Here is a 26,731-nt window from a genome sequence, read left to right as displayed (position 1 = left end):
TTTTACATTATATTATGTTTATAACATTTAAAGTCTATGAGTAAAAAAGTGTGACTACATTATTTACTAATAGTATTAAAATGTATTATTATTAAAATTTACTTACTAATAGTATTTTGCCAAGTATTTTATGAACATAACTATTACTGTGGTTATACACTAATATATTTTAAACTATAATGCTTCCAAATGCTTTTTGCAATGAGCAACTTCAATCAATAAAGTAAATAAAGTGTTCATTCATTCTCCAATATACAGTGCAAGAGCTACTTTACTAAAAATTATTAGTAAAATTAATTCATATAGTTTATTAATAGTAACTTTATTTTCAATGTGAATTTAATAGGCATTATACAAATAATTCATTTAATATTTTAATAGCTGTAATTATTAGATTTTTGTTATTAATACTATTATTATGAATTAAAATAAGTGAATGTGAATTAGGCAGCACAATGGAGTAGTGGGTCTTGCTCTTGCCTTAGCAAGAAAGTCGCTGGTTCAAGCCTTGGCTGGGTCAGTTGGCATTTCTGTGTAGAGTTTGCATGTTCTCTCCGTGTTGGTGTGGGCTTCCTCAGGGTGCTCCGGTTTCCTCCACAGTCCAAAGACATGGTATAGGTGAATTGGGTAAGCTAAATTGTCCATAATGTATGAGTGTGAATGGAAGTGTATGGGTGTTTTCCAGTGATGGGTTGCAGCTGGAAGGGCATCTGCTGCGTAAAACATATGCTGGATAAGTTGGCAGTTTATTCCGCTGTGGCGACCCCTGATGAATAAAGGGACTAAGCCGAAATGAAAATAAAGAAATGAATGAAAGTGAATTATTATTAAATCTTTAATATTATTATCATCATGATCATTGTGCACATTAAATATTCTATTATATTACTCAACTATTTTGTGTTTTGCCTTTTGTTTTTGTGATTGTTATTATCATGAACTTATTTTAAGATTATTTAAACTCATATGCATAATAGCATATCATATAGTACTTAATGTTTTCTATTTCCATAATTTCTGGTTCGAGCCTCGGCTGGGTCAGTTTGCGTTTCTGTGTGGAGTTTGCATGTTCTCCCTGCATTCGCGTGGGTTTCTTCCGGGTGCTCCGGTTTCTGTTTTTTTGTAACTTCAGTCTTCAATCAATAAAATAAATAAAACTTTGATTCATTCTGTGGAACTGTGGGGGAAACCCATGCAAACACGGGACGAACATGCAAACTCCACACAGTAATGCCAACTGACCCAGCCGAGGCTCGAACCAGCAACCTTCTTGCTGTGAGGCGAGAGTGCTATCCACTGCACCACTGAACTTTTTTATAACAGCAAGAAGTTCAATTGTTCGAGCCCCGGCTGAGTCAGTTGGCATTTCTGTATAGAGTTTGCATGTTCTCCGGGTGCTCAGGTTTTCCGCACAGTCTAAAGACATGTGCTATAGTTGAATTGGATAAGCTAAATTGTCTGTAGTGTATGCGTGTGAATGTATGGGTGTTTCCCCAGTGATAAATTGTGGCTGGAAGTGCATCTGCTGTGTAAAACATATGCTGGATAAGTCGGCGGTTCATTCTGCTGTGGCAACCGTTGGTTAATAAAAGAACTAAGCCAAAAAAAGATGAATGAATGAATAATGTTCATTCGTTTGCCAATACAGTGGAACAGGAATTACTAATATTAAACTACTTTGAATTCATAGTTGATTAACAATAACTTTATTTTCAATGTGAATTTAGTCTATATTATAAAAATAATTTATTTAATATTTGATAGCTGTATTTATTATTATTATTATTATTTTATATTATTATATTATTACTACTATAATTAATATTAATTAAAACAAATCAAAATAACCGAACTGATAAGTGAATCATCATCATCATGATAATTATGCATGTTTAAATTCACATTTAAAAAGACTTGACTACATAATTTCAGGCAACTTACAAATATTTTGATAAAGAACTTTAATCAATAAAGAAATAATAAAAAAGGTGTCAAATCAATGACTTATTTATTTATTGGTGAGCGTTTGTTACCCAATCTACCATACCATATATTTAGGACTGTTCAGTGCACAATCAGCAAATTAAATTCCAAGCGGACAGCAGATGAACATATTTGAAAACCTTTATTTTTAAGTTAAATTGCTCTTCCATATAACCATACACTTTACATTTATAACTTCCCTTCTCTGCTTTAAATGCAAAAGCTTTTACAACCAGCAAACCCCAAAACAAACAGTCACCAGTTTTTCTTCCTTTCATTTTTTTTTTAAACATGGACTCACTGAGGTCTTTCCCAGAATTGTAGACTCCTCAATAGTCATCTTCATGCACTAGATGGCAAATTAATCACCTTTTCAACCCAGCCATTAGATGTCATGAAGCATGCATGAGAAATGCATTACAAAAAAATGAGCCGTCTTAACATACATATTGGTACAGAAGCCAAGTAGATTTACAGCAAGATGGAGACAGACGCTTCAAATGCAGATCTACAGCTAAAGGGGGAACTGCTTAAAGCCACTTTATGACAGACAAAAACACGTCGCAGTAAAATCCGACTCGTATCCTTCGAGCTTGGAGCATCATCGAGGAAAGAGCAGTAACAGATTAGCAGCAACTCAGCTTCCACATACACGCTATGGTGAATGCAAGCCAGATATATAAACACCTGATCTGGTCTCTGACGGTCAGAGAGCTGATACGGTCATTGGACAGTGATAAACTAAGGCACTGAAACTAAACGTACATAAAGCCAGTCACAAGAGTTTTATAGATGAGCAATAAAGCACTGAGAACTGAATCTGAGTTGCATATATGACCAAAATACAAGCATAAATGTGAAAAAATAGAGCATGTTTAGAAAATTTATAATGATGAGAAAAAGAAAACTCACTCAAACAGCACCATAAAATACTGCAATGGCCTATTATTTCAAAAGAAGAAGGAAAAGCTATCCCCAAACGTTTGTATAAATGTTACAGAATGTCTGGCTCTACATAAAGTGAAGTGCAACACATTCATTCAGCCCTGTTCTTCTGAAAGCAAATTCTCGTGTCCACAGACATTATTATTGAATGCATACATTCAGTATTTGAGTGTAAGAAATCTTGTTGTTTTTTTTGCTACGGCATAAGGTCAGTTTGAGATTTAAAGGTATAGTTCATCCAAAAATTAAGGGTTTGAGAATTTATGCATCCTCGAGCCATCAAAAATATACATGGCTTCCTTCTTTCAAACTGGAGTTTTAAGTTTATAATATCCTCTTACCAACTTTGCAATGGCAGTGAATGGTTCCCAAGATTTTAAAGCTCCAAAAAGTGCATGTATCCATCAATAAAGTAGTCCGTATGACTCCAGTAAGGTAATGAATGCCTTCTGAAGTGAACAAATGGATTTTTATAAGAAAAATATCTAAAAAGTTTTATAAAGTATATCTTAGTTTATAAAGTATATATATATATATATATATATATATATATATATATATATATATATATATATAAATATATAAATATATAAATATATAAATATATAAATATATATATATATATATATATATATATATATACATACATATATATATATATATATATATATATATATATATATATATATATATATATACATACATACATACATACATACATACATATATATATATATATATATATATATATACATACATACATACATACATACATACATACATATATATATATATATATATATATATATATATATATATATAATTTATTTATATGGATATTTTTCCTTACAAAACCCAATTATTCACTCCAGAAGTTATTTGCTTACCCATTACAGTTATATGTATTACTTTATTGATGGATTGATGCACTCTTTGCAGCTTTAAAAGCTCAGGCATTCACTGCCATTTTAAAACTTGAAAGAGACAGGATATTATTCACCATAACTCCTATTGTACATATCTGAATGTAAGATCTTAGATGCCTTGAGGATGAGTAAATAATATATTTATTTTTAGGATGAAGTTCTCCTTTAAGTGTTTAAAGGAACTTCCACAGTATTTTTAAAGGTTAGTACAGTCTTCTGATTCTCCATGAAACACCACATCTGGTACATTCTCAAAAATAACTTTTCGATGGAGAGGATCCGTGTCAGACGTAAAACTCTGAGTGGTTTTCTTTCACATTGCACATTTCGTTGTCTACATAAATATATTTCATTTGTGAACTTTGAAGCAAGGAAAGTGAAGCGTATAAAATGTATCTCACCATTACAAATGTACACGTTAAACATTCAACTGGAGTTCAAAAGGCTGTATTCTAGGATCAGGTTTCTAGTCTGAAACCTCTAAAAATGCTTTATTTCATTGACGGCTATCAAACAGAGGGTCCGTTTCATTCGTCTCCGTTTCTGCAAGTGTAATCCCTCTTTTCTCTTCATGCACAACAATTTCAAGTTCAGGATCATGCCAGAAATTCAGAGGTTCTTCATGAGGGCTTGGTGGAAAACATTCACTGATGATCGATGTTTTTAATGCTCTTCAAGAGTTTAAATATTTAAAAATTCACAATTCAGGCTACTGTATCAATGACTCCTCATCAGTTCAGTAGGTGTCGTATGGACTGAGTTATAAGTCGAAGAGAAATTCATCTGTGTTCTGACGGTAATAACCAAATGGTGGGCAGGCTTATCACAAGGGTGCCAACATTTGGGATTAGTCGTCATCCTCTCGGAGTTCACTTGGCAGGAACTTGTACTGCTGTTGTCTGATCTGTGCCAGCTTCTTACGGGCTTCTTCCAGCTCCCTCTCCTTCCTTAACATCTCCTCCTGAGCTGCAATAATCTGAAGAAAATGATCTGATTAAAATCAGCACAAACACCAACCAGATGATGCCATTGTTGCTCATTTATATTGAATATGTTAAAATAATAAAGTTTTATATTATCATCCTCAACTATTAAATTTAGCTGCAAGCAACCATTAAAAAGAATGAGGTGCTAAACATGGCAGAAAGGAGATCAAGGAGTTGATTTCATCAATGAGATTATCGATGGATGACTGTTGTGTATGCGTTTGAGTGAGATGAGTGGGATATTGCTCTGTCGGCTTTCTTTATAGTGTATTGTTTGGTGGATTATTCTTTAGGAAGGATGAAAATTGATATGTATTTTTGAAGCTTGAATTTATTATGTATTGATTAATTGTTTTATATTAATATATTTAAGGCTGACAATTTTTAACATCAGTCCAAGGACTGCGGATGCCAAATAGAATTTTGGATTATTCTGGTACTTTGTAAATTTCTGTATTATTCATTTGCGTTGTTCATGTCAAATTAACCCAAAAGAAAAAAAAATATATAAAAAAATTATTTAATAAGAATTTAATTTCATTTAAATAAAAAATCTGGCAAAAGTGTCTAAAAGTTTAAAAAAAAGTTTCAAAGAAAACCAAAATGAAGGACAGGAAATTTTATTGATCTTTGGGACTTTATTAAAACTTGTCTAAAGACAAAAAAGGCTAAACTAACCTAAGCTATTAGCATTTTAATATTTGTGATATATAAAATTGTAAAACAGATGTTTTGAGTGAACAGATACTAAAAGGGATGTCCAGATCCGATCACGTGATTGGAAATCAGACCCAATCACGCAGTTTTAGAATGGATCGGAATCAGATGTTACCACCCGATCAGGACTGCAATATATATATGCAAGTATTTTCTTATTATTTTTTGACAGAGCTATAGTTATGCGGTGGCACAGAGCTAGACCTCTTTTTTGACAGCAACGCGTGCGGCATGACATCACTTTGCTGAAGAGACGCTATTGGTTAAATGCCGGAAAAGTAGAACACGGTTTTATAACAGAGGTATTATAAAGTTAATGACTACAACATTGCCATGGCAAACTGTGAGATATGTAAATTTGGGATTGTAAGAGGAGGAAAGGAAAAGGCTAAATTTAACACAACAAACAAACAGAGTTGTTGAATGTTAAAATAAGATTAATAAAAAAAATAAAAATAAAAAAAAAGATTTTTATGTATTATAGAAGTATCGGATCGGGTTTCGCCAAAATCAAATGACTGACTCGAGAACAAAAAAAACCTGATCGGGACATTCCGAGATAAACTAATCTTGTGATTTTAAGCTATTCCTGACCCCTAGGTGGCACTGTGTTGAAGTAACCTCAATCCTTTTTTTTTTTAAGAAATGTTTTTTTTTTTTATATATATATGGTTGTTGCTAGATCGGATATGGTTGCGACCGGAAGTTAATGAGAATAATTTATAATATTTATTGAATTTCCCATTATTGTATTTTATTAACGTCTACCCCCACCCCAACCCCAAACGAACCGTCACAGTACTGTAAAAATATGAATTATTATTTTACAGAGTCAAAAAATGCTGCTATATTGGAGTACATAATCGCACTTCCGGCTTTATTTGTTAATTTATTAGGATAGGACAGTACATTAGGCAGGAAGCAAAGTTGGAGAGAGAAGGAGGAGGGAGGATAAGGACATGGTCTACAAGCTGGAACTTGAACTCAAGACGTCCAAAGCAAAATGGCACTATATGTTGGTGCATAGTAATTGCAATTGTAAGTTTTTGTTGTTTGTTTATTATTTTAGCATGGTCCAATGATCTGGTTTGATTTTTATTATTGCATCAGTAGATCATACAACAATTTACAAGCAGTAAAATAAAGTGTTTTGAAAAATCCGAATGAATAAACATTCTCGATTAAAAAATTACATCTGCCACTTCACTACTTTTTACCATATGGTTCAATGGGCTTCCATAGACTCAAAGTGGAGGAGTGTATATATGTCTAAAAAATCTTTCATTTATTATTTTGATTAATAAACAATAATTGTAGTAAAATAGATATACACTGCATACTGATGCATATTTTACCGTCTACATCTTTTGGACGATTTATCATCAACTATATATTAATGTCAAATAAACGTTACAAAAGATTCAAATAATTTTTAGAAAGAACATGCAATTCTCACCTGTGCAATTCCTCCAACAAACCTGGTCTTGACCACCACATTGTCGTCATCAGCCTTGTTGAAAGCAGCTTTCTGTGCTGCTCGAACCAGATTGTCAGAGGCACGTTTCACAGCATTGCCTGCAGCCTACAGACAACATGCAAAAGCATTAAAAAAGTATATCACCATTGCAATACTCTTTAAATATCACAACTAATTTGATCATGCTGTACCTGTAGCCTCCTCATAGCCTCTGAATCTTGGTCTGCTTTAACTTTGCATGCCACCAGCAGCTGTGCAGTGGAAGCAGCCACTTGTTTTGCAGAAGAGATGAGCTTTTCTTCACTGGCGTGGCCTTGGACAGACGCGTTTGCAGCCTCACAGAGGTTACTAGTGGCTGCAGCAACCATTCGAGCCTGAAACAGCAAGAAAATAATGCGGTCACACAGAGTGATATTATTAATTATCAATAACACATTGTCAGTTATTCTGACAGTTTAATACTTCAAGACTTACAGCAGATATCAGTCCTTGGGACCACTGACCATCATCCACAGCATTAGCAGGAATGGCTCCCACCTTAAAAAAAAACACACACACGCATGCACGCACGCACGCACGCACACAACACAACACAACACAACACAACACAACACAACACAAAAACACACATAAAAATAACAAAAAGATGATTTGTTAGCAAACATAAATGAAAACAAAATCAAACTGATTAACATTGTCATTATTTTCTTACCTTGCCCTGGGCTACGAGTTCTCTTTGAGCTGCTGAAGCTGATTTGACGAGAGCGCTGGTCGCTGCAGCGATTGACTTGGCTGCTTCAAGAATCTGCTCTTCAAAGTCTAAACTCTCGTCAGCTTGCTGCAAAAGAAAAACATGTGATTGCCATTGTTTGATTCCAAAAAAAGTGGGAATTTGAGACGGAAAAATGGTCATCGTTGCTGTTCCTATAAAGAGCTGCAAACTAATCAGCTTCTTTAGTTATATTGTATGGAACTGACCCTTTGCAAATACACATCAAGTGAGAACACTGTGCACTCCCAAGTCTACATAACCATACACAATTTTTTGTGACACTTACAATTCTAGTACACTGCAAATACATGCAAACATATATAAAGTTTTATATTCACTACAAGACACAAATCTAGACTAATATAAAAATATGCTACTATTATAAGAACAACTGTTTTCTAATTATTCATCAAATTCATTCATTATTACATTATCTTTATAATTACATTATTACACAATCCCTAAATTTATGTTATACATGAAATACAAATTTGTTAAATTATATACATTGTATAATTATTGAATTATCGTTTTAAAATTCAGCTTTTGCCAAATTGACAGTTTAAAATAAGAAAAAACAAAACCTTAGCATAAAATGTTGTTATAAATTATTTCTTTATTGTTTATGAATTTATGAAAGAGTCCATAGCATTTGTAATTCATATTATATTTTATATTTAAATGTAGTAAATGTTTAAAAATATATTTTATTATTTTATTAATAAACAATATTTCTAGTAAAATAGAATATACACAGCATACTAATGCATATTATAGTCTTCGTATTTTGGATGATTTATCATCAACCATATATTAATCTCAAATTAATATTACAAAAGTTTCAAATAATTTTTTAGAAAGAATCGGAATTCTCACCTCCAACAAACTTGGTCTTGACTTTATGAATGAGCCCATAACGTTTGTAATTTGTATTATACAATACATTATATATTTACACAGCGATCACACAGTGTTCTCACAATGCACAAATTCAATGCTGTCATTAAAGGGTGTATTAAGCATGTGCATTACCTTTGGCTTGGCTCTCGGTTTAAGCTGCTCAAGTTTTTTGGCTGCTGCTTCGATTGAGGCCGCAGCTCCCAGTAACTCCGTTTCTGCGATGACTGTAGGATCCTCAGGGTCAACCCACTCAGTGCCTAAACACACAATATATACACACACTGAACCACTGTCTGACACACAATATACACAGTGAAACACAGTCTGACAAGAGCTGAAATCCACACATGGATGGCATGCCTCAAAAACTGTGAAATGAAAAATGAATGACGTGTTTAAAAACAAAAGCAATGCAGAAAATATAAACATTTCCTCACACTGCCGAACACAAATGAAATCATGACACACACACAAAAAGACAAAAACAATGTGTTGGAATAATAATAAAAAAATAGGAATTGTAAAAACTGAATTAATTTGTGTCTTACTGTACACACCCTCGTCTTGAGCGCAACAGGAGAGACAGGAAACTTTCCTCAGCACAATAAATCTCAAAACTCTGCACAGTGAGTGTGTAATAATGAATGCATGTTGTGAACGTTTTTTGTTACCTTTCATGGCCTCGGCTGTCTGAATCAGTTCAGTGACGGCTGCTGCAACCTTTTTAGAGAACATCGCCAACTTCTGCTTCTGATCACCTGTCGGCTTTTGTAAGACCTGAGATAAATATATGCACATAGAGAGTTCTGGTTGAGACCAATTCAGCTGAAAATAACCAAAGCACCGCCTGAATGCATAATGTGTGTAAATAATTGTGTTTGCACCTGCAGGACGTGTTCTAGCAGATCTATATATCCATTGGTACATTCAGTGCCGTATAACAGAGCTCTGCTCCTGACCTCCACACTCACTTCCTCGTTAAATGCAGCTTGCTAAAAGGGAAAAAAATGCATGATTTTTTAAATGTAATAAAACACTAAGCATATTCATCGGTGTAGAAAGAGTTGAAATGTTACCTTGCATGATGTCAGCATATCCGCTATGACCTTTCGACTGAGGTTGGCGGTGGAAATCACGTCCTCCTGTCGGGCAGAGTTTCCTGCGGCTACAGCTTTGGCGGTCGCCGTGGTGATGCCCTTGGTCATGCGAATGAACTCTTCTGGAGTGCTGGACTTCTCTGGGGTTTCTTTAGACTGGAACATCTGCAGACGATCGCAACAAATACTTGTCACCGAGATACTTTGAGGTTTCATTTTGTAACCATGCTAGTATGATTGAGTATGTTTTTTGTGTGCTTCTGCAAAATTTATTAAAAAGTAAATCATCTGTTCTTTGATAAAGCCCCCCTTTTATGCTATTTTATGTGGTTTTATATATACACTTCAGTCTTCCTAGAAGCTTTGTGTATTATATATTACACATCTACAGTTATTTTTTGTTACTTTGCAGATTTTTATTGTATTTTATACATATTTTTACAGAATTTCAATGCATTTACATGATATTTGATATATTTTACATTATATATTTTACATATTTACATTACATTTGACATATTTTATATGCATTTACATCATTGAGTGCTGGACTTTTCTGGGGTTTCTTTAGACTGGAACATCTGCAGACTATAACAGCAAACACTGGTCACTTAGATACTTTGACGTTTCATTTTGTAACCATGCTAGCATGTTCGGGTAAGATATTGTGTGTGTTTTTGTGTGCTTCTGCAATATTTTTTCATAAAATTGGCCTATTTTGCTATTTTATGCAGTTACATAAATTCACATGTACAGTTGTTTTATGTTATTTTACATATTTGTATTATATTATCAAATATTACATTATTTATTTAAAATGGAGTGAAATAACATTTTATTTATTTAAAATTGTAAAATAAATCACAAAAGTTGCCAAAACACATTTGATCAGGTACAATTAAAATAACTTGTATTTGAAATATATTTAACCTCAGTGCCATTTAAGAGAAATAAAATCCATTCATTGTTCAAGTGACCCAATTATGCAATTTGTAGGACCTTTGGGTAATATATATATATTTGCACAGTACAGTAGATAAATTTGATTTAAAAAAAGATGGGGTGAAAGGTTACAATTTCAGATAAATTTCTTATATTGAACCTAGTGCTAGGATGAAGGCAACCATGTTTTTTTTAGCAAGAAAAAAATCTCTTGGGGGTCACCCTGGCCTCAAACAGTGCGTAAATGTTAAGAGTAAAATCAAATTCTTTTAATAAAATGTCTCCATTAAGTTTTTCCCATACACTTTTTGTCTTCTAAGGATCTTTTTTTAATAATGAAGTTTGTAAAGTTATTAGATGAAGCAAATAAAAGGTTAAACAAAATCCAAAATCAGTATGTTCTGTATGTTTGTAAGTGTTTTTGTGACATACCAGGAAACAAATCTGGATAATGACATAAGTATGACACAGGTATTACAAGAATGTGGTGAAATATGAGGACATTGCTGACTTCCCAATTTCTCAAAAAGCTTACTACTGACACAGAATGAGTTTTTTTCAGTGTACACAGATTCCTATAACGGTTGGGTTTGAGGTAGGTTAGGATTAGGGTAATAGAAACTACAGTTTGTAGAGTATTAAAAACAAAGGGAACCTATTTAATGTCACCACAATTCACAAAAACAAACATGTTATGTGTGTGCTTACTGTGAGCTCCTGTCTGATGCACTCAATAGTGGCCTCCAGCGCTCTGGTTCCTCTTGAAGCCTCATCCTCCACTGCTTTTACGGTTTTCAGTAAGGATGTTACATTAGTTACCATGACCTGAACACAGAGACAGACAACAGATGTCCATTATACGTTCAGTCATTTAGCAAACATTTCTGTAAAAGGTACTTACACTGCCTCATTAACACTTTTACAGAAAAAACATCTGAGGGCCTGTTTCCATCTGGTATTAAAATGAGTCTCATCAATCTGATCACCAAATATGCGACACTAAACTCTGCTGTAAATGGATTTAATGTTTTAATATGTATTAAGCTGTTACCACTTCCAGAGAAATTATGACACGTGTGGTCAAACACATTCAAACAGTTATAAAGGACAATCTACTCTCTGCCTGCTAATCAAACACATGACTTGTATGGCAAGTGTGGTGACAAACAGTACCAAAACAACATACTTATTATTTTCTGTAATGTACAAACACATACAGATTACTACCAAAGCCTATATACCCAAGTCAAGTAACATGGGCTTGTTAAAGTATGTAAAATGATAAAAAAAAGGTGAGCCCCTCACCAAAACAAACACAAGTGGTCACAACACTCATTTGAATGCATATTAATACCAGGTTGCAACAGTAATGTGTCTCATTCTTACAAATTCTAAAGCTTATTTTAATACCAGGTAAAAACGGGGCCTGATATCAAAATTGACAACTTTTGAATGCATATACCATTGAAACCTAGCCATTTATAGACTACAATTTACTTTTAATTAATTAAAAATACCAAACTAGCTTGTTAATAATAATAATGAGTTTATTTTATATATCGCCTTTCCAGTGCTCAGGGATGCTTTATAACAGTTACAAATAGAACAAAAGAAACAACATCTACAAACCTTTATTATTGTGTGAAAAAAATGAGTTTTAAGAAGAGAATTAAACTTAGAAATATATAAAAGTTATATCCTTTCAGCTTATATACTTGCTCTATTCTAATGAAAAAGATAAAATCAGATGTTAGATTTCTCCACTATTCTTAAACACTACAAAATTAATGATTACAAACTCATGCAGATATATGCCATTAATGGGACATGTAGTTCATTTTATTTTCAGGACAGTTTGGGACTAGATGTGCAATGGAAAACAGATGATGGAAGAGATTACAGATTAATTTCCTCATTCATAATTAATCTGATTAATGGCACGCGTTTCTCACCAGAAAATTTCTACTCATCATATCTGAGTTAGGAGACATTTCCATCCCGGAGGCCAGATTTCTGAGGGACAACTGGGAGATTACAGTTTCAGAGACAGATATATAACAGCTAATAATCTAACTGGAGTGTTTTGAGCTCATGATCTATGAAGGGAAAAGGCAGAATAATATTTATGTTTGGGTTTTTTTACACTTGTACCTTGGCTGCACTCTTGAGCTGGAACATGGACGGGTCGTCGGCTGCTTTTCCTGCTGCACACTTGGTGGCGCTAATGAGCTCAGCTAAAGCTTTAGCGACGTCCTTCACTGCATTGATCAACACCACCTAGGAGGAGATGAATGACAGAAAACACCTTCACATTCCCGAAGGATGACTTTTGACATCTCGTCTGTCCTCGTGACGTTGTTCATGTCTCTCACCTGTGTTTCTGGGTCATCGGGACCTATACTGGCAGCTCCCAGTTTCACCACATCTGTAAGCTGCGTGATGGTCTTGGCAGAGGACTGGGCGGCCTGAGCCAGCTTTTCTTGACTCGACGCAGCACCTGAAACAAGGTTCTTTGTGTCCTCAACCAGAGCTTTGGCGGTCTTCAGAATATTTTCTCTGATAACAGAGAGAGAGAGAGAGAGAGAGAGAGAGAGAGAGAGAGAGAGAGAGGGAGAGAGAGAGAGACAGAGAGAGAGAGGGAGAGAGAGAGAGAGAGAGAGAGAGAGAGAGAGAATGTATGTTATTGGGACCTAAAAAGGAGTAAACAACAGCAACGTATTCAAATGCAGTACAGAACAGTAAATTAAGAGCAACAATGATAAATACAGACTAAGTAACCACAATCTGACTGAGCCGATACAGACAGAACTGAAAACCCAGAGAGAGCCGGATCTGCCCAAACTGTGCACAAGCAGAAGTGGAGACAGACCAACACTTCCTCAACCCAGCGCCCGAACTACTAAAACATCAGAGCAACATTCTACCTCAAAGGTTGTTTACCATTTTAAAAGATAAACAATAAAACACACCTTCAATATTTACTAGGTGAAAAAGCACACTGTATTTTACTAGCAGCACAACACATTGACACCTGTCACAAAAAAAAGCCAGAGGAGACCAATAAAATCACCAGTGGAGCGCTTACAAAGGCTATACATACACTGACACAGAAACAATTCTAAATAGTTATAAATAAATGACTGTTAAAAATAGTTTTATTATTATTTTTGTTTTTTTCCCTAAAATGTATATTGCAAAATATACTGCATTTTTATTATTACTAATATGTAATTTTTAATTTGTTCTATTTCATGTAAAAAAAAAAAAAAATTCACAAAAGTTTTGGCAGTACGTAAGTAACATTTGTCATGCCTTTGCATACAGTCCATTCAGTCATTCAATTCAAACTTGCTTTATTGGCATGACAAATGTTACATACGTACTGCCAAAACTAAACTTGTGATCGTTTTTTTACTCTTGCTTTTCAGCCAATGATAAACTTCTGTTGAAAGATTTGCGAGAATATTTTCAATTTCACAAGATTACTTTTACAGCATGGATTCTGTGATGTAATTAACATATTATCAGTTAAATAGACTTAAGCATCCGTTTGATTGTTGAAGCATAAAAAAGATGAAAATATTATTAAATGCAGGTGTCGTCATTAGCAGCAGGCTAGCGCAAAAATTTCATTGAAAATACTGGGTTAAAATTAATTTCCATATTTTAAAGTCATAGCATGGAAAAATATCATTTAATGCAGTGCTTCTTGTTTGGTCTGATACCCACTTTATATATTATCTTAGCCAAGCAGTGAAGATTGCCGTTTTCTTTAATGAAATCAGATCTTAAACGCAGTGATTTTGTATAGGATGACAATTAACCGGAAGCCCTGAGGCTGGCCGACTGAAATTAAAAGTCCCTGTGAAAATACCCCATAGAGAGAGAAAGAAAGAGAAAGGAACAATTTAATATTCAACATTGTAATACAACATTGCAACATTGTAAAACAAAAACCTTTAGGCCTGTATACTGTTCGCCTTGTTCTGGAAAAGGGACGTTTTTATTACAATGTTGCATTTTCTCCAAGGGAACATTTCAAAGCCACAAGTGAGTAAAACTGTCCTGTAATTGGCTTCAATGGCAGCTACATTGGGATCTCCAAATAGAAAAGCAGCATAAACCATTCATGTTTCCATCTGTTTCAAGCTATGAGTATTTAAACTACATATCAACAGAACAAAACAGAGATATGATCACATATTTCAGTTATTTCAAACTGTCATCTCCCTGTCAGAGCTTTAATTCAGCAACGTTTACATCTATCTTGTGAATATTCCAGTAATTTAGTCTTTGGTAATGATGTTATGGCGATAAAGTGTCTGCTTTTATACTTGCTGTTGGTTTGTTTTGCTTAGATCATGGGTCTCAAACTCAATTTCTGGAGTGCCGCAGCTCAGCACAGTTTTGCTCCAACCTTAATCAACCACAGCTGATGCAACTAATCAAGGTGTTCAAGACTAATAGCGACTATTAAGCAGGGGTCAGGTTTCTTTGACAGCTAAATTGAATATTTGTTTTCTCTGGCAAGAATTATACATGTTTTATCTTTATAGTATACTACTCCTTAGTCTCCTTCTCCGCTCATAATCCAATAAACTTAGCATTTAAATAAATACAACAAATGTAAACAGCAACAAATATTAAGTCATTTTGACTGTTCAAACCAGGTATTGATGGGCAGAGTCAGAGCAAATAGCAAGTGATGACACTTTTTGACACTTTCTTTCTTTCATTTATAATTTCAGACCATCATCTGTGTGTGAAATGATAATACGGAATGGTCTGGAACACATGTTATACAGTGTCCAGACACTAAATCTTTTTTTTTTTTATAGATAAAAACATCATTAAAATAATAGATGAGGATGAAGAGAAGTGACCGTATTGTATTGTCAATTTTCAGTGAAAGGCTTTTTGGAAATTCATGTAATTTTAGGGTTTCTGTTTAATTTAAAAAAACGTGTAAAAGTTGTCAGGAAGATACAATACACATAGACAAAAGATTAAATAATATGAAGTGACAATGCAATGCTTTGGAATTAATAAAAAAGCTTTACTTTCTTTTCTTGCTCCACTGCTTCATGAAAATCTTGCTATATTTGGTTGAAATAATTTTTTGTTTTTCAGTTTTGTACAGATGTGCAGATGTTTTGTTGATTATAGTGCAATGCATTTGAATTTGGACATTTGTTTTTAATTGCATATTTATTTAGTTTGAAGTAAATCAAAATCAAACATCTGTCAACAGGAAATTAGCCTGTTAGCCTACAGTATTTGTGTGATACCTGTGATCGGCAAAGGAGTCTGAATCATTCTCAGCGTTGAGCGTGCCAGCTGAAGCAAACATGATGGTGGTGTCCAGGTCAGCGATGATGCCGGATACAGCACTGGCCGCAGTGATACAGGCTTGAGTGCCTTTATTACCAGCTTGCAACGCAGACAGCACCATAGACACCTACACATACATTCAAATGAGTCTTTCTGTAAGAGGAAACTGACATTTCAACAAAAAACAACAAAAATAATTTAACAGAGTTGCGTTTGTATTTGTTCTGGTACCTTCTCAGTGACGGCTCGTGCACACTCAATGAGTTCCCTCTTGGTGAACGAGTCTGTAGGACTGATCTGCAGCGCTCCAGCCTTTTGAACTAGCACTATGCAGCCGTGGCCCAGTTCCTGAACACGTGTCTTGATCTGGAACCCGATCTACAAATCACCCACACAATGGTCAGCATGTGTGTGTGTGTGTGTGTGTGTGTGAGAGAGAGAAACACAAAGATTAAATGCTCATCTGCATGTCAGTTACCTCCTCTGGTTCAGCAGTAGCAGAGGCCAGACGACCCTGAACTGCAAGCTGACTGTAGTCTGCAGTGACCTGAGACGCCAAACTGCACAGATCCTCTGGAGAACTGACTGATTTCGTGATCTGATGGAGAGAATAAAGGAGGAGAATGGAATGGGAAACAGAAGTCTGTGAATCCAGCTTTCTGATATATATATAAACGCATGTTAAATGCACAAAATTGTGTCTACTCACCATCTCTTGGGCACTGACAGCAATAGCTTTGGAGTATCTCACCATGGTAGTCTGATACTCCACAAATGAACCTTCTGGCTCTGGTGGGGTGCCTTCACCCAGCTATAGAACCACAAAAACATAAAAAAATAGTACATAGCACCATGCGCATATAGATACACTGAATTATATACCGTGTTTTTTATGTTATGTGTTAATAAGCACAAGCAATAGTAATTTAGTAAGTAATGTATATTTATATAGCGCATTTTTTGTGTATGGCCAAACACCCAGAGCACTCAACAATCATGAGAGGGGTCTCTCCTCATCACCACCAGTGAGCAGCATCCACTTTGATAATGCAACAGCAGCCAAAGGACAACGGCGCCAGTGCACTCACCACACACCAGCTATTGGTGAAGTGGAGAGACAGTGATTGAGACAATTTGGGGGATGGGGAGGATTGGGAGGCCATGATGGGTAGGGAGCCAATGGAGGGAATTTGGCCAGGCTACACACCCTACTCATTACGAGAAGTACAATGAGATTTGTTTTAAAGCCACAGAGAGTCAGGACCTCAATTTAACATCTCAACTGAAAGAGGGCGCTCACTGACAGTATAGCACAGACTGCAGGTTGAGCGCCCCCCTGCTGGCCTCACTAACACCACTTCCAACTGCAACCTAGCTTTCCCATGTGGTCTCCCATCCAGGTACTGACCAGGCCCAGCCCTGCTTAGCTTCAGCGATTAACCTGTCTTGGACTGCAGTGGGATATAGATAGGTTGCTGGCTGTAGTTTTAATGGAATTATTGAGTGTTTTAAAAATGAATATGTCACCCAAAACAAATAATTCCTGATTATTTATTTATTCCCATAAGCTATACGAGATATGCAAGACTTACTTCAGCCAACGAAAATTAAGGGTTTTGGAGAAAATCATTAAAGCATATGCAATTGAACGGGGATCAATAAAGAACATTTTTGACCATCTAAATTTCATATTTAGATTGTTTAGTAATGGATAGCCTTCAATTTACAGTCTTCTCTGATGAAATGCTTAATCATTTTCAGAGGGAAAAAAGTTAAAAACCTAAAATTTAGCAAACATGAATTTAAAGGGAGAGTTTCTGGGATAAAAATGTAAAAAAAAAAAAAAAAAAAAAGGAAACCAATTCTGTCATCATTTTCTCAACCTCCATTTGTTCCAAATCTCTTTGAGCTTCTTTTTTTCTATTGAACAAAAATAGATATTTTGAAGGATGTTGCAAAGCAGCAACCATTCACTTTCATAAAATGTTTTGTTCCTAATATGGATGCCAATGGTTGTTGGCTTTCAATATTCGTCAGAATATCTTGTTTAGTGTTGAACAGAAAAAAGAAATTCAAAAAATGTTTAAAACTAATTAACTCTAAGCAAATGGTGAACTTTTTGTCTTTGGATGAACTGTTCATTTTAAAAAGAATTTGGCTTTTTATCCATGTTATTATTTTTAAAATATTTTACTCATAACCCTCAATCTAGAGTTAGTTTGGTGAACCCTTGTTTGGCAACCCCTGGTTTAGAATGCAGAGGTTTGTGGGTTATTACCTTGCCCATGGAATCAGCAATGGAGTCCACCATGCCACTGACCATGCCAACCTCACTAGCAGCTTCATTCAGGGTCAGCAGGAGGTCATCAACAGCTTCCCTCATTAACTGCGCAGCTTCTGCTATGGCATCATGAGTATGAGACGCCTGAATACAAAGCAGGTAATAACCACGTTAAAAGATTAAAAATTTGTATTAAATAAAGAACATATGTGAGTAACCAAGAAATACCTTTGGGTTTCCACCACCCTCCTTGGCAGCGTAGAGCATTTGTAGAGCAGACTCGGCGAGGGTCTTGGTCTGATCCAGAAGGTTCATCTGCTGCTGGTGGTCTAAAGTTTTAGAGGCTATGCCCATAGAGGCTGAGACCAGAGGAGTGAAGTAACTGACCAACTGAGAGACCTGAAGGACACATGGCATGCATTAGTGTCGAAAGTAACTATACTGCCACATATTTCATTTCAGGCTGTAAAGGCTTGATAGTTTTGGTCACCTTATGTCCGAGCTGTGCTGCCTCTCCTTTCGCTGCTGTGGTAATTGGCTCAATCAGGTGACCGACCTCCTGAACAGATGAGGTCAACTGCTCCTGCAAAGCCTGATACAAAGAGTTCTAGTCAGAAACCCCACTTTTATATGTTCTTCATGGCTAAAACAATTATATTGTGCTTATTAGTGGGGTACAGCTATAGAGTGCTCAAGCAGGGAGGACATATTTTATAGCAGGGGTCACCAATCTTGGTCCTGTAGGGCTGGTGACCCTGCATTGTTTAGCTCCAACTGGCCTCAAAACACCTGCCTGGGTGTTTCAAGAATACCTAGTGAGAGCTTGATTAGCTTGTTCAGGTGTGTTTGATTAGGGTTGGAGCTAAAATCTGCAGCACACCGGCCCTTCAGGAACAAGTTTGATGACCCCTGCTTTATAGTATTTAATTACAATTACAATTTATTCTGCAATACTGAATCCATTAGGACCCATTCACATGAAGCAACTTTAAACATAAATATAACAATATACAAATCCACAATGACAAGCGAGAAAAATCTGTTTATTTTTAGTTTCATAGCACAACCAAGCAGTGAATTATTAGTTAAAATGTATCAATCTAATTAAATTAATTTAGCGATGGCAGGCAGTGTAGTGGAATAAACGAACTATTTCTCGAGGGTTAGTGTTAGGGTAACACGAGACACAGAATCTAGCACTGGAAACCAGAGGTAGGCTACTTGTATTTTTATACATTCATTTGCTAGCCTGGCTAGCATAACTTCCCAATATTTTTGTCACTCTTTCCCACATTATAATATTGTTTTCTAGATAGTAATTATCTTTAAATAATCTTTGAAAAAATGACTTAACATCAAGCAGAGCTTCTTTACAATGTAGTCATCCGTAGCTTTAAATTGCACAACCTTTTATATTTCAATGGATCTTGCGTAGTTGTCAGCATTTTAGCTTGGTTGATCGTTTATTAGCAAAGAAAAGAAAATCTTTCTGAAAATGATCTTGTTTCTCAAAATCTTTATTGTTATAGTTGTGGTCTGAACAATATTGAGAACTATATTTATTGTTATCTTTATAGTTGTGCTTGGTGTGAACACACCTTTAGTAAGGACAGGCATTTGCCAACATTTGTTTTGAGTATTTTACACCCCTAATAGCATACACAATGTGGTTGTGGTTATAGCTATGAAAGAAAAACACTGCAAAAATGCTTTTCTTACTTCTATTCATTGTCTTGTTTCTAGTCCATTTATCTAAAAATTCTTAAATCAAGAAGCATTTTCCAGACAAGTAAAAAATATTGAATTGTTTTAAGAAAAAAATATGTCAAAATTAGGTGGGTTTTTTTCTTAAACACAAGCTAAATAATCTGCCAATGGAGTAAGCAAAATAATCTTATGTCAAAAAACAAGATGATTTTGCCACTAACATATTGTTTGATTTGTTTTAGGGAAAAGTCATTTTGGCATATTATTTCCTAAAACGAGTTTTTTTGCTTTGCTTTGATAAAAATTATTTTAGACATCGCATTTTAGATACTGTAGAAAACATACTGACCTCAGATGAAACTTCATCTCTACGAGGTAGATTCTGGCTGACTGCTGCAAGAGAGGCCTGCTCAATATCTCGGATGCATTTATTGATATTATCAATGGCTGAGTCACACTCTTTCTGGCCAGGGGCTTTATCCCTGCAATATTAAAAAAGAACATCTATTAAAATACAAAAATATATATTAATTGTGCATCACCTCAACTTTAAAAACTACAAAATACTGAGTATATGCGTGTTACCTGATAGCTGTGATGAGGCTCTTAATGGAGTCGGAAACAGTGCGTGAATGACCTGCCAGTAATGACCATGTGGGTGGATCTTTCGGGTTCATAACCAATGACCGTGCTGTCTTCAAAAGGTGGGTGGAGCTGTCAAGCATGGAGCGTGCTGATTGGATGATTGGTTCCTGTGCAGCAGAACCCTAAATAATAGGTGTTAAAGCACATATATTACTAAAACCAACAAGCACTCAACTTTGTATAACATTTCAACGAACAAGATAGTCACACCTCTCTACTTATCTGCGCTGGGACACTAGCAAACTCTGGATTAGAAGCAAATGTTGTCAAATTGTCAACAGCTTCAATGAGCGGAGCTGTTGCAATGCGGCATTTCTCACGGTTTTCCTCTGAAAAATCACCATCCAATGCCTATAGTGGAAGAGATAGAGAGAAAAAATAAATGTTCAATTATTTAATGGGATGAGTGAATTGCAAAAAATTATTGGACTATAAAGGGGTTATTTCAACCTTGATTGTTTTGACCAGGTTGGCAGTGCTGTTTGCCACTTCTTTGGCGGACTGCACGAAATGTCGTTTTGCCACAGGGTTGGCAGTCTTCGAGGAAGCAAGTCGACAAGCGTTGCAAAGTGCTGAGGTGTGCTTAGCAACAATAGTGGCGGCTGAGAGCACCTGCAACAGACATGAAGATCAGATGAACAAAAGTCCAAACTCCACATGGCAAACATCTGATAGTCTGGCACTACCTGTGATGGACTACTATCTGGGTCAACAAGATTTTGGCAAGCCATCTGGATTGCCTGATTAGCACGGGCAAACTGGATAGGATCCACTAAGCCTGGATGTCCAGCTTGGCTGCTGGGATCAGACACACCTACTAGGTAAGAAGCCTAGAGACATACCCAAAAAATATAATAAGTACATTTGCACAATTTAAACAGTTCCCACTTTCAACCTCTACTTTATTTATAGAGCACATTTAAGTTCAGGTAGGCCAAAGTGCTGTACAAAGGTTTAAAAAAAAAAAAAGTAAAGGAAAAGAAAAGGAAATGAAAAAGAATAATGATAGTAATGCAAATAATATGGGAGGATATTTTGCTTTTATTTATTTGTAATTACAAGCACAAAAGAAAAGAAGCATTTTTTACTTTGATTTTAAATAAGACAGAAAAGAAGCAGTTCTAAAAGGTGCTTTCAAATAAATATCAAATTCCATGGTTTTTCCCTTTCACCGACTAAAATGTTGAACTTCTATGACATCTAATGAACAGATAAAAGGGGTCTTTGCATAATTTAAAAATGGTTTTAGCTTGAATATCATTTTGTACTGCTTTAATAGGCATTATGGGAACAACAATAGATAGATAATTCATCTCAGGTAAACAAAAATAAATTAATAAGAGGTACTTTTTTGTGATCTCAATAGTAGTATTACAAACTTTACATTTAGTTTTTCTGTCATCTAATTTTTTGAAGCCCAGTCCTCAAGGTGGTCATTTTGAAGCTAAAGCTTTAAAATGACTTAATTCAGAATTGATTTTAAACTGGTATAAATCCCTTCATAATTAGCCCCAACCCATCTCTCAGAGCTGTTGCATTTTTACACTCGCATGAGATCTCTTAGATGAAATGATCAAAATCTTCTTTAAGTTCCTCTGTGCAGACTAAACACAGAATGGACTAAACGCAAAACTTTCTCTGAGGCAGGTCCTTGGTTATGGAACACCTTTCCCCTTGAGATTAGAATGGCTCCATCACTATCTATTTTTAAATCACTCCTTAAAATGTACTTTTTAGCTTTGTTTTTTAATATTATTTTAATAGTGCTTTCTACTGCTGCATTTTTACATTTTTTTCATTTGTTTCTCTTGTCTTATTTCTATGGTTTTATATTCAATCTTTTTATTTTACTTTGTCTTATGTACAGCACTTTGGTCAGTCTTGTGACTGTTTTTAAACGTCCTCTATAAATAAATGAACTTTAAAAATGAATATATTTTCTGACATGTTACTTCCGATGACTAGAATATACCTTTAACAAAAAAAATAAAAAATTCAATGATTTTCAGGAAATTCCATGACCCTGGTAAACGCAAGAGGAATAGCAGAGTTGGTAGTTTCTTACCTGTCCAGCTGCTTCAGTTAGTCCACACAGAGCTTTAGACGCTCCACCAACACAGTCTCCAAATGCTGGAACGTCTCCTGTTTTACAGTTGTGAGAAATCCCGGCCATAGACTCTCCAAGTACCTGTATAGAAAAAAGAGGTGGATTCCATGATATCAACATGCATTCATATGTCCATGTGATACACAAGTACTACAGAATGAATGAGTTCATGTTGCTTGGAATATGAGCAAGTGATAAAGCAAGCAAATAAGAAAAAAATGGATGACAACTCAAAAGATTTACATTTATTCATTAAGCAGACACTTTTATCAAAAGCGACTTTCAGGTGAGGATAAGAAAAAAAGTATATAATAAAATGAGATGTAACCAAGGACCTAATTATCTCTAGTAAGCAAAGGAGTCCAATGACCTGGTATAAAGACTTAACATTTTTTTCTTATTTTATTTGAAGTTTTTTTGCAGTTCAGTAACTTAACAGCAATTATAGGAATACACCACTATAAGATTCCGATGTAAATTGAAAGACTTCATAATGTTGGAGCCTGTAAGACTTTTATGCTTTTGAAAAAAGTCTCTAATGTGGATCAAGGGTGCTAATTTATCACAATTACAGTAAAAACATGTGCTCAATATTTAATTTTTTTCCATTATTAAGTAACCATTGTAGTAGAATATTCAGAAGACAAAAACTTATTGTCATTATATTGTTTTGCTGTTTTTTTGGCCAGCTTAAAGTGCTCCTAAAAATAACCATACTGATATTTAAACATTTGTAAAGTATACTTGTATTATTTAGTTACAAATTATAGTTAATATAAATATAATAGTAAGAGCTGACAATGAAAAAAACAAAGTATATTAAGTTATAACACAATATTAAAGAGACTATAAAATCTGTGCAGCATTCATTAACATTAGCACATTGCTTTGCGTTAATGTTTGGTTTTGTGTGTAAAACCTGATATAATAGTATTGGTGAGAGTTACCTTAGAGTTCTCCATGACACTTTCAATGCAGTCAAAGTAGGAGAGATCATTGACCGGCTCATTTGGGTTATCAAGCAGTCCTCTAACAGCCTGTGACACCACAAAAAGAAAAAGTCAATATCACATTTTTGAAATAAATATTAAGACAAAGAACTTACTAGCAAATAATACCTCAAGCTCTCTTAAAGCATTGTCACATTCCCTCTGTCCCGGGGCATTCTGGGTACACATCGTAATCAGCTGATTGATGCTGTCAGTCACAGATCTGAATAAACACATAAGGTATGAGCAAAAACTAAGAAAGGAGAGCCCGATATTCACTTTTCCCAACTTATTTATATTTAGCACAACCTTTATTTTTCAGGTGATTTTTTCTTTTGTTTAATGGAAGTTGTGAAGTCAGAAGTGCAACCCATAATTTAATACACAGTAGTCATTCAGTGAAAAAGTTGAATAAAACACAAATAAATAAACACTGTAAATTATTCAAAATCTGGAATCCAATAAGGTTATATTTTTAGTAATGTTGACTTGTAACTCCTTATAGACTAGAATATTCTTTTGGGTTTGATTGTTTTCTTGAAGAAATTGTAGTATGTTGCATCCGACATTGTGTATTGTAAAATGTCTTTTTGTACTCTTTCTGTTCTAGTAATGTTACTGTTTATTTTCTTGCTAAATACAATAAAAATATACAGTTGAAGTCAGAATTATTAACCCCCTGTATATTTTTTTTTCTCAATTTCTGTTTAACGGAGTGATTTTTTTTAACACATTTCTAAATATAATAGTTTTAATAACTCATTCATAACTACTTATTTATCTTTGCCATGATGACAGTAAATTATGCTATTAATTATATATACTAAATAAAAGTATTCCGCTTAAAATGCCATTTAAAGGCTTAACTCAGTTAGTTAGGTTAACCAGGCATGTCAGGGTAATTAGGCAGGTCATTGTATGACAGTGGATTGTTCTGTAGACAATCGGAAAAAAAGAAATCTTGCTTACGGTAATGTTAAAATATTGACTGTAAAATGGTTTAAAAAAATTTAAACTGCTTTTATTCTAGCCAAAATAAAACAAAGACTTTCTGCAGAAGAAAAAATATAATAGGAAACACTGTGAAAAATTCTTTGCTCCATTAAACTTTATTTGATAAATATTTAAAAATATATAAAAATATTTAAAAAAATAAATCACAGGAGAGTGAATAATTTTGACTTATTGAATGGAATTGTAAATGACCTAGCAGCGGCGGCGAGCAGGTTCTTTGCGTTGCCAGCTCCAGGGTCTACAGATAAAGACTTGGCTGCCAGCAGAAGCTTACTAGAGGCCATCGAGATGTTCTTCAAATTTCCAATCACCTGCAACTGATCATCCTTACCCTAAAACAACCAAACATTATTGAGCATTTCATGAAAACAGAGAGAGACCCATCCACAAGCTCACTCCCCTGTCTCACTCCCACACATCGTACCGGAGTATGGCCAGCCATCTCAATACCAGCATCCAGAAACTCATCAAAGTTGTCACTGAACTTTCCAGAAGCGTCTGCGAGTTGAGTAGTGGTTCCTCGAGAGGCGTGGACCACATCTCCTGCAGACTGGTTCAGATCGGCTGCGGTCTGGTTCAGGTCACTCTGAGCCTCCTGGAAGCTCTTACTGCACTGAGGGAGCTGAAAAACACACACACACACAAAATCCATGTATAACAGCAATTATTTATTGAGGGAGACAAACATTATGATGAGAAAATATCTTGAGATAAAATAATTTAGATCAGGAGCCACCAACCCTGTTCCTGAAGAGCTACCTTCCTGCAAATTTCAGTTGCAACACTGACCAAACACACCTGTCTCTAATTATCAAGTGCTGCTTCAGGCCCTAATTAATTGGTTCAGGTGTGTTTGAACAGGGTTGGAGCAGAATTCTGCAGGACAGTAGCTCTCCAGGAACAGGGTGGGTGACCCCTGATAAAGATGCATAATTTGTTTTGCATTTTCATTTACATAGTGGGTGATAATGAATGGTTTTTGAATGACAAAAAGCGCTTTATTTGTAGCTCACCGTCTCAACAAGCAATTTCTTGCTGGCCTCTCCGATGCTTTTTAGAGCCATATCGACATCCTTTTGTCCAGGTAAGCAGTTCACACATGCGTTCAGCGAGTGAGACACAGCTTTTGCAACCTGACACATGAAACAGAGACAACACAACAACACAATAAGTAAACCAGTTAATTGGTCAGAAATTATTATTTTGAAAGACAATTAATACTTTGCATTTAATTGATTTAAAATGTTAATAAAGACTTGTTGTTCTTTTCGACTTTGTTCATCAAAAATCCTAAAGAAAACGTATCATTATTTTGACAAAAAAAAGTAAAAGATATAAAATAGGAATATTCCAACACTGGGAACACTTTTGTTTTTTTAATTATCAATAAATTAGCATATTAGAATCATGTCCAACTGAATGGCTGTTGCCTACATGGGTATAAATTAAATTTGAATTACACAAATGAATTAAAGTCTATTCAATTATAATACATATCTGGTGAATACATACATGAACTTAAAAGTATTCATTTAAAAAAAATATTATTAACGTTAGGGGTCACCAATCTCGGTCCTGGAGGGCCGGTGTCTCTGCAGGGTTTAGCTTCAACTTGCCTCAACACACCTGCCTGGATGTTTCAAGTGTACCTAGTAAGACCTTGATTAGCTTGTTCAGGTGTGTTTGATTAGGGTTGGAGCTAAAATGTGCAGGACACCAGCCCTCCAGGAACAAGTTTGGTGACCCCTGATTAACGTATTGAACATTTTTTATTTTGTGCTGGATTAACATTCAAATTTACAAACTAAATATTAAGATATCAAGTACATTCAATCCACTTTAACCAGTGATACACATTTGATCAACTGAATTAAACAATCTTTTAACCACACATAAAACAATCACTAACAAT

At 35.0% G+C, this 26,731-nt stretch overlaps 1 protein-coding gene across 13 annotated transcripts in view; it reads right to left on the bottom strand.

The window, feature by feature from the left end:
* Positions 1–2,106: 2,106 nt before the first annotated feature.
* Positions 2,107–26,731, bottom strand: part of tln2a (talin 2a) — an 81,051-nt gene continuing 56,426 nt past the window's right edge. For 6 of the 13 annotated variants that reach the window (XM_087259472.1, XM_087259475.1, XM_087259476.1 and 3 more), the window contains 30 exons: positions 25,833–25,952; positions 25,244–25,441; positions 25,012–25,151; positions 23,935–24,028; positions 23,764–23,853; positions 22,775–22,897; positions 21,396–21,539; positions 21,160–21,321; positions 20,920–21,060; positions 20,650–20,831; positions 20,414–20,546; positions 18,848–18,949; positions 18,586–18,756; positions 18,355–18,501; positions 16,786–16,887; positions 16,555–16,674; positions 16,308–16,454; positions 16,034–16,203; positions 13,118–13,301; positions 12,897–13,022; positions 11,454–11,570; positions 9,783–9,968; positions 9,591–9,698; positions 9,378–9,483; positions 8,839–9,269; positions 7,747–7,872; positions 7,509–7,571; positions 7,226–7,408; positions 7,014–7,139; positions 2,107–4,830 (listed from right to left, as the gene is read on the bottom strand). In XM_087259472.1, the coding sequence (XP_087115598.1) occupies positions 4,702–4,830; positions 7,014–7,139; positions 7,226–7,408; positions 7,509–7,571; positions 7,747–7,872; positions 8,839–9,269; positions 9,378–9,483; positions 9,591–9,698; positions 9,783–9,968; positions 11,454–11,570; positions 12,897–13,022; positions 13,118–13,301; positions 16,034–16,203; positions 16,308–16,454; positions 16,555–16,674; positions 16,786–16,887; positions 18,355–18,501; positions 18,586–18,756; positions 18,848–18,949; positions 20,414–20,546; positions 20,650–20,831; positions 20,920–21,060; positions 21,160–21,321; positions 21,396–21,539; positions 22,775–22,897; positions 23,764–23,853; positions 23,935–24,028; positions 25,012–25,151; positions 25,244–25,441; positions 25,833–25,952 (4,371 nt within the window). In that variant the 3' untranslated portion in view covers positions 2,107–4,701. Of the gene's footprint in view, positions 4,831–7,013; positions 7,140–7,225; positions 7,409–7,508; positions 7,572–7,746; positions 7,873–8,838; positions 9,270–9,377; positions 9,484–9,590; positions 9,699–9,782; positions 9,969–11,453; positions 11,571–12,697; positions 12,770–12,896; positions 13,023–13,117; positions 13,302–16,033; positions 16,204–16,307; positions 16,455–16,554; positions 16,675–16,785; positions 16,888–18,354; positions 18,502–18,585; positions 18,757–18,847; positions 18,950–20,413; positions 20,547–20,649; positions 20,832–20,919; positions 21,061–21,159; positions 21,322–21,395; positions 21,540–22,774; positions 22,898–23,763; positions 23,854–23,934; positions 24,029–25,011; positions 25,152–25,243; positions 25,442–25,832; positions 25,953–26,731 lie in introns of all 13 variants that reach the window. The other 7 variants (XM_087259479.1, XM_087259481.1, XM_087259482.1 and 4 more) reach the window with 3 other exon arrangements.

The sequence above is a fragment of the Danio rerio genome, chromosome 7, assembly GCF_052040795.2.
Source record: "Danio rerio strain M-AB ecotype USA chromosome 7, GRCz13ab, whole genome shotgun sequence".
NCBI classification, from domain to species: domain Eukaryota; kingdom Metazoa; phylum Chordata; class Actinopteri; order Cypriniformes; family Danionidae; genus Danio; species Danio rerio.
This window is presented reverse-complemented; position numbering and strand designations above follow the sequence as displayed.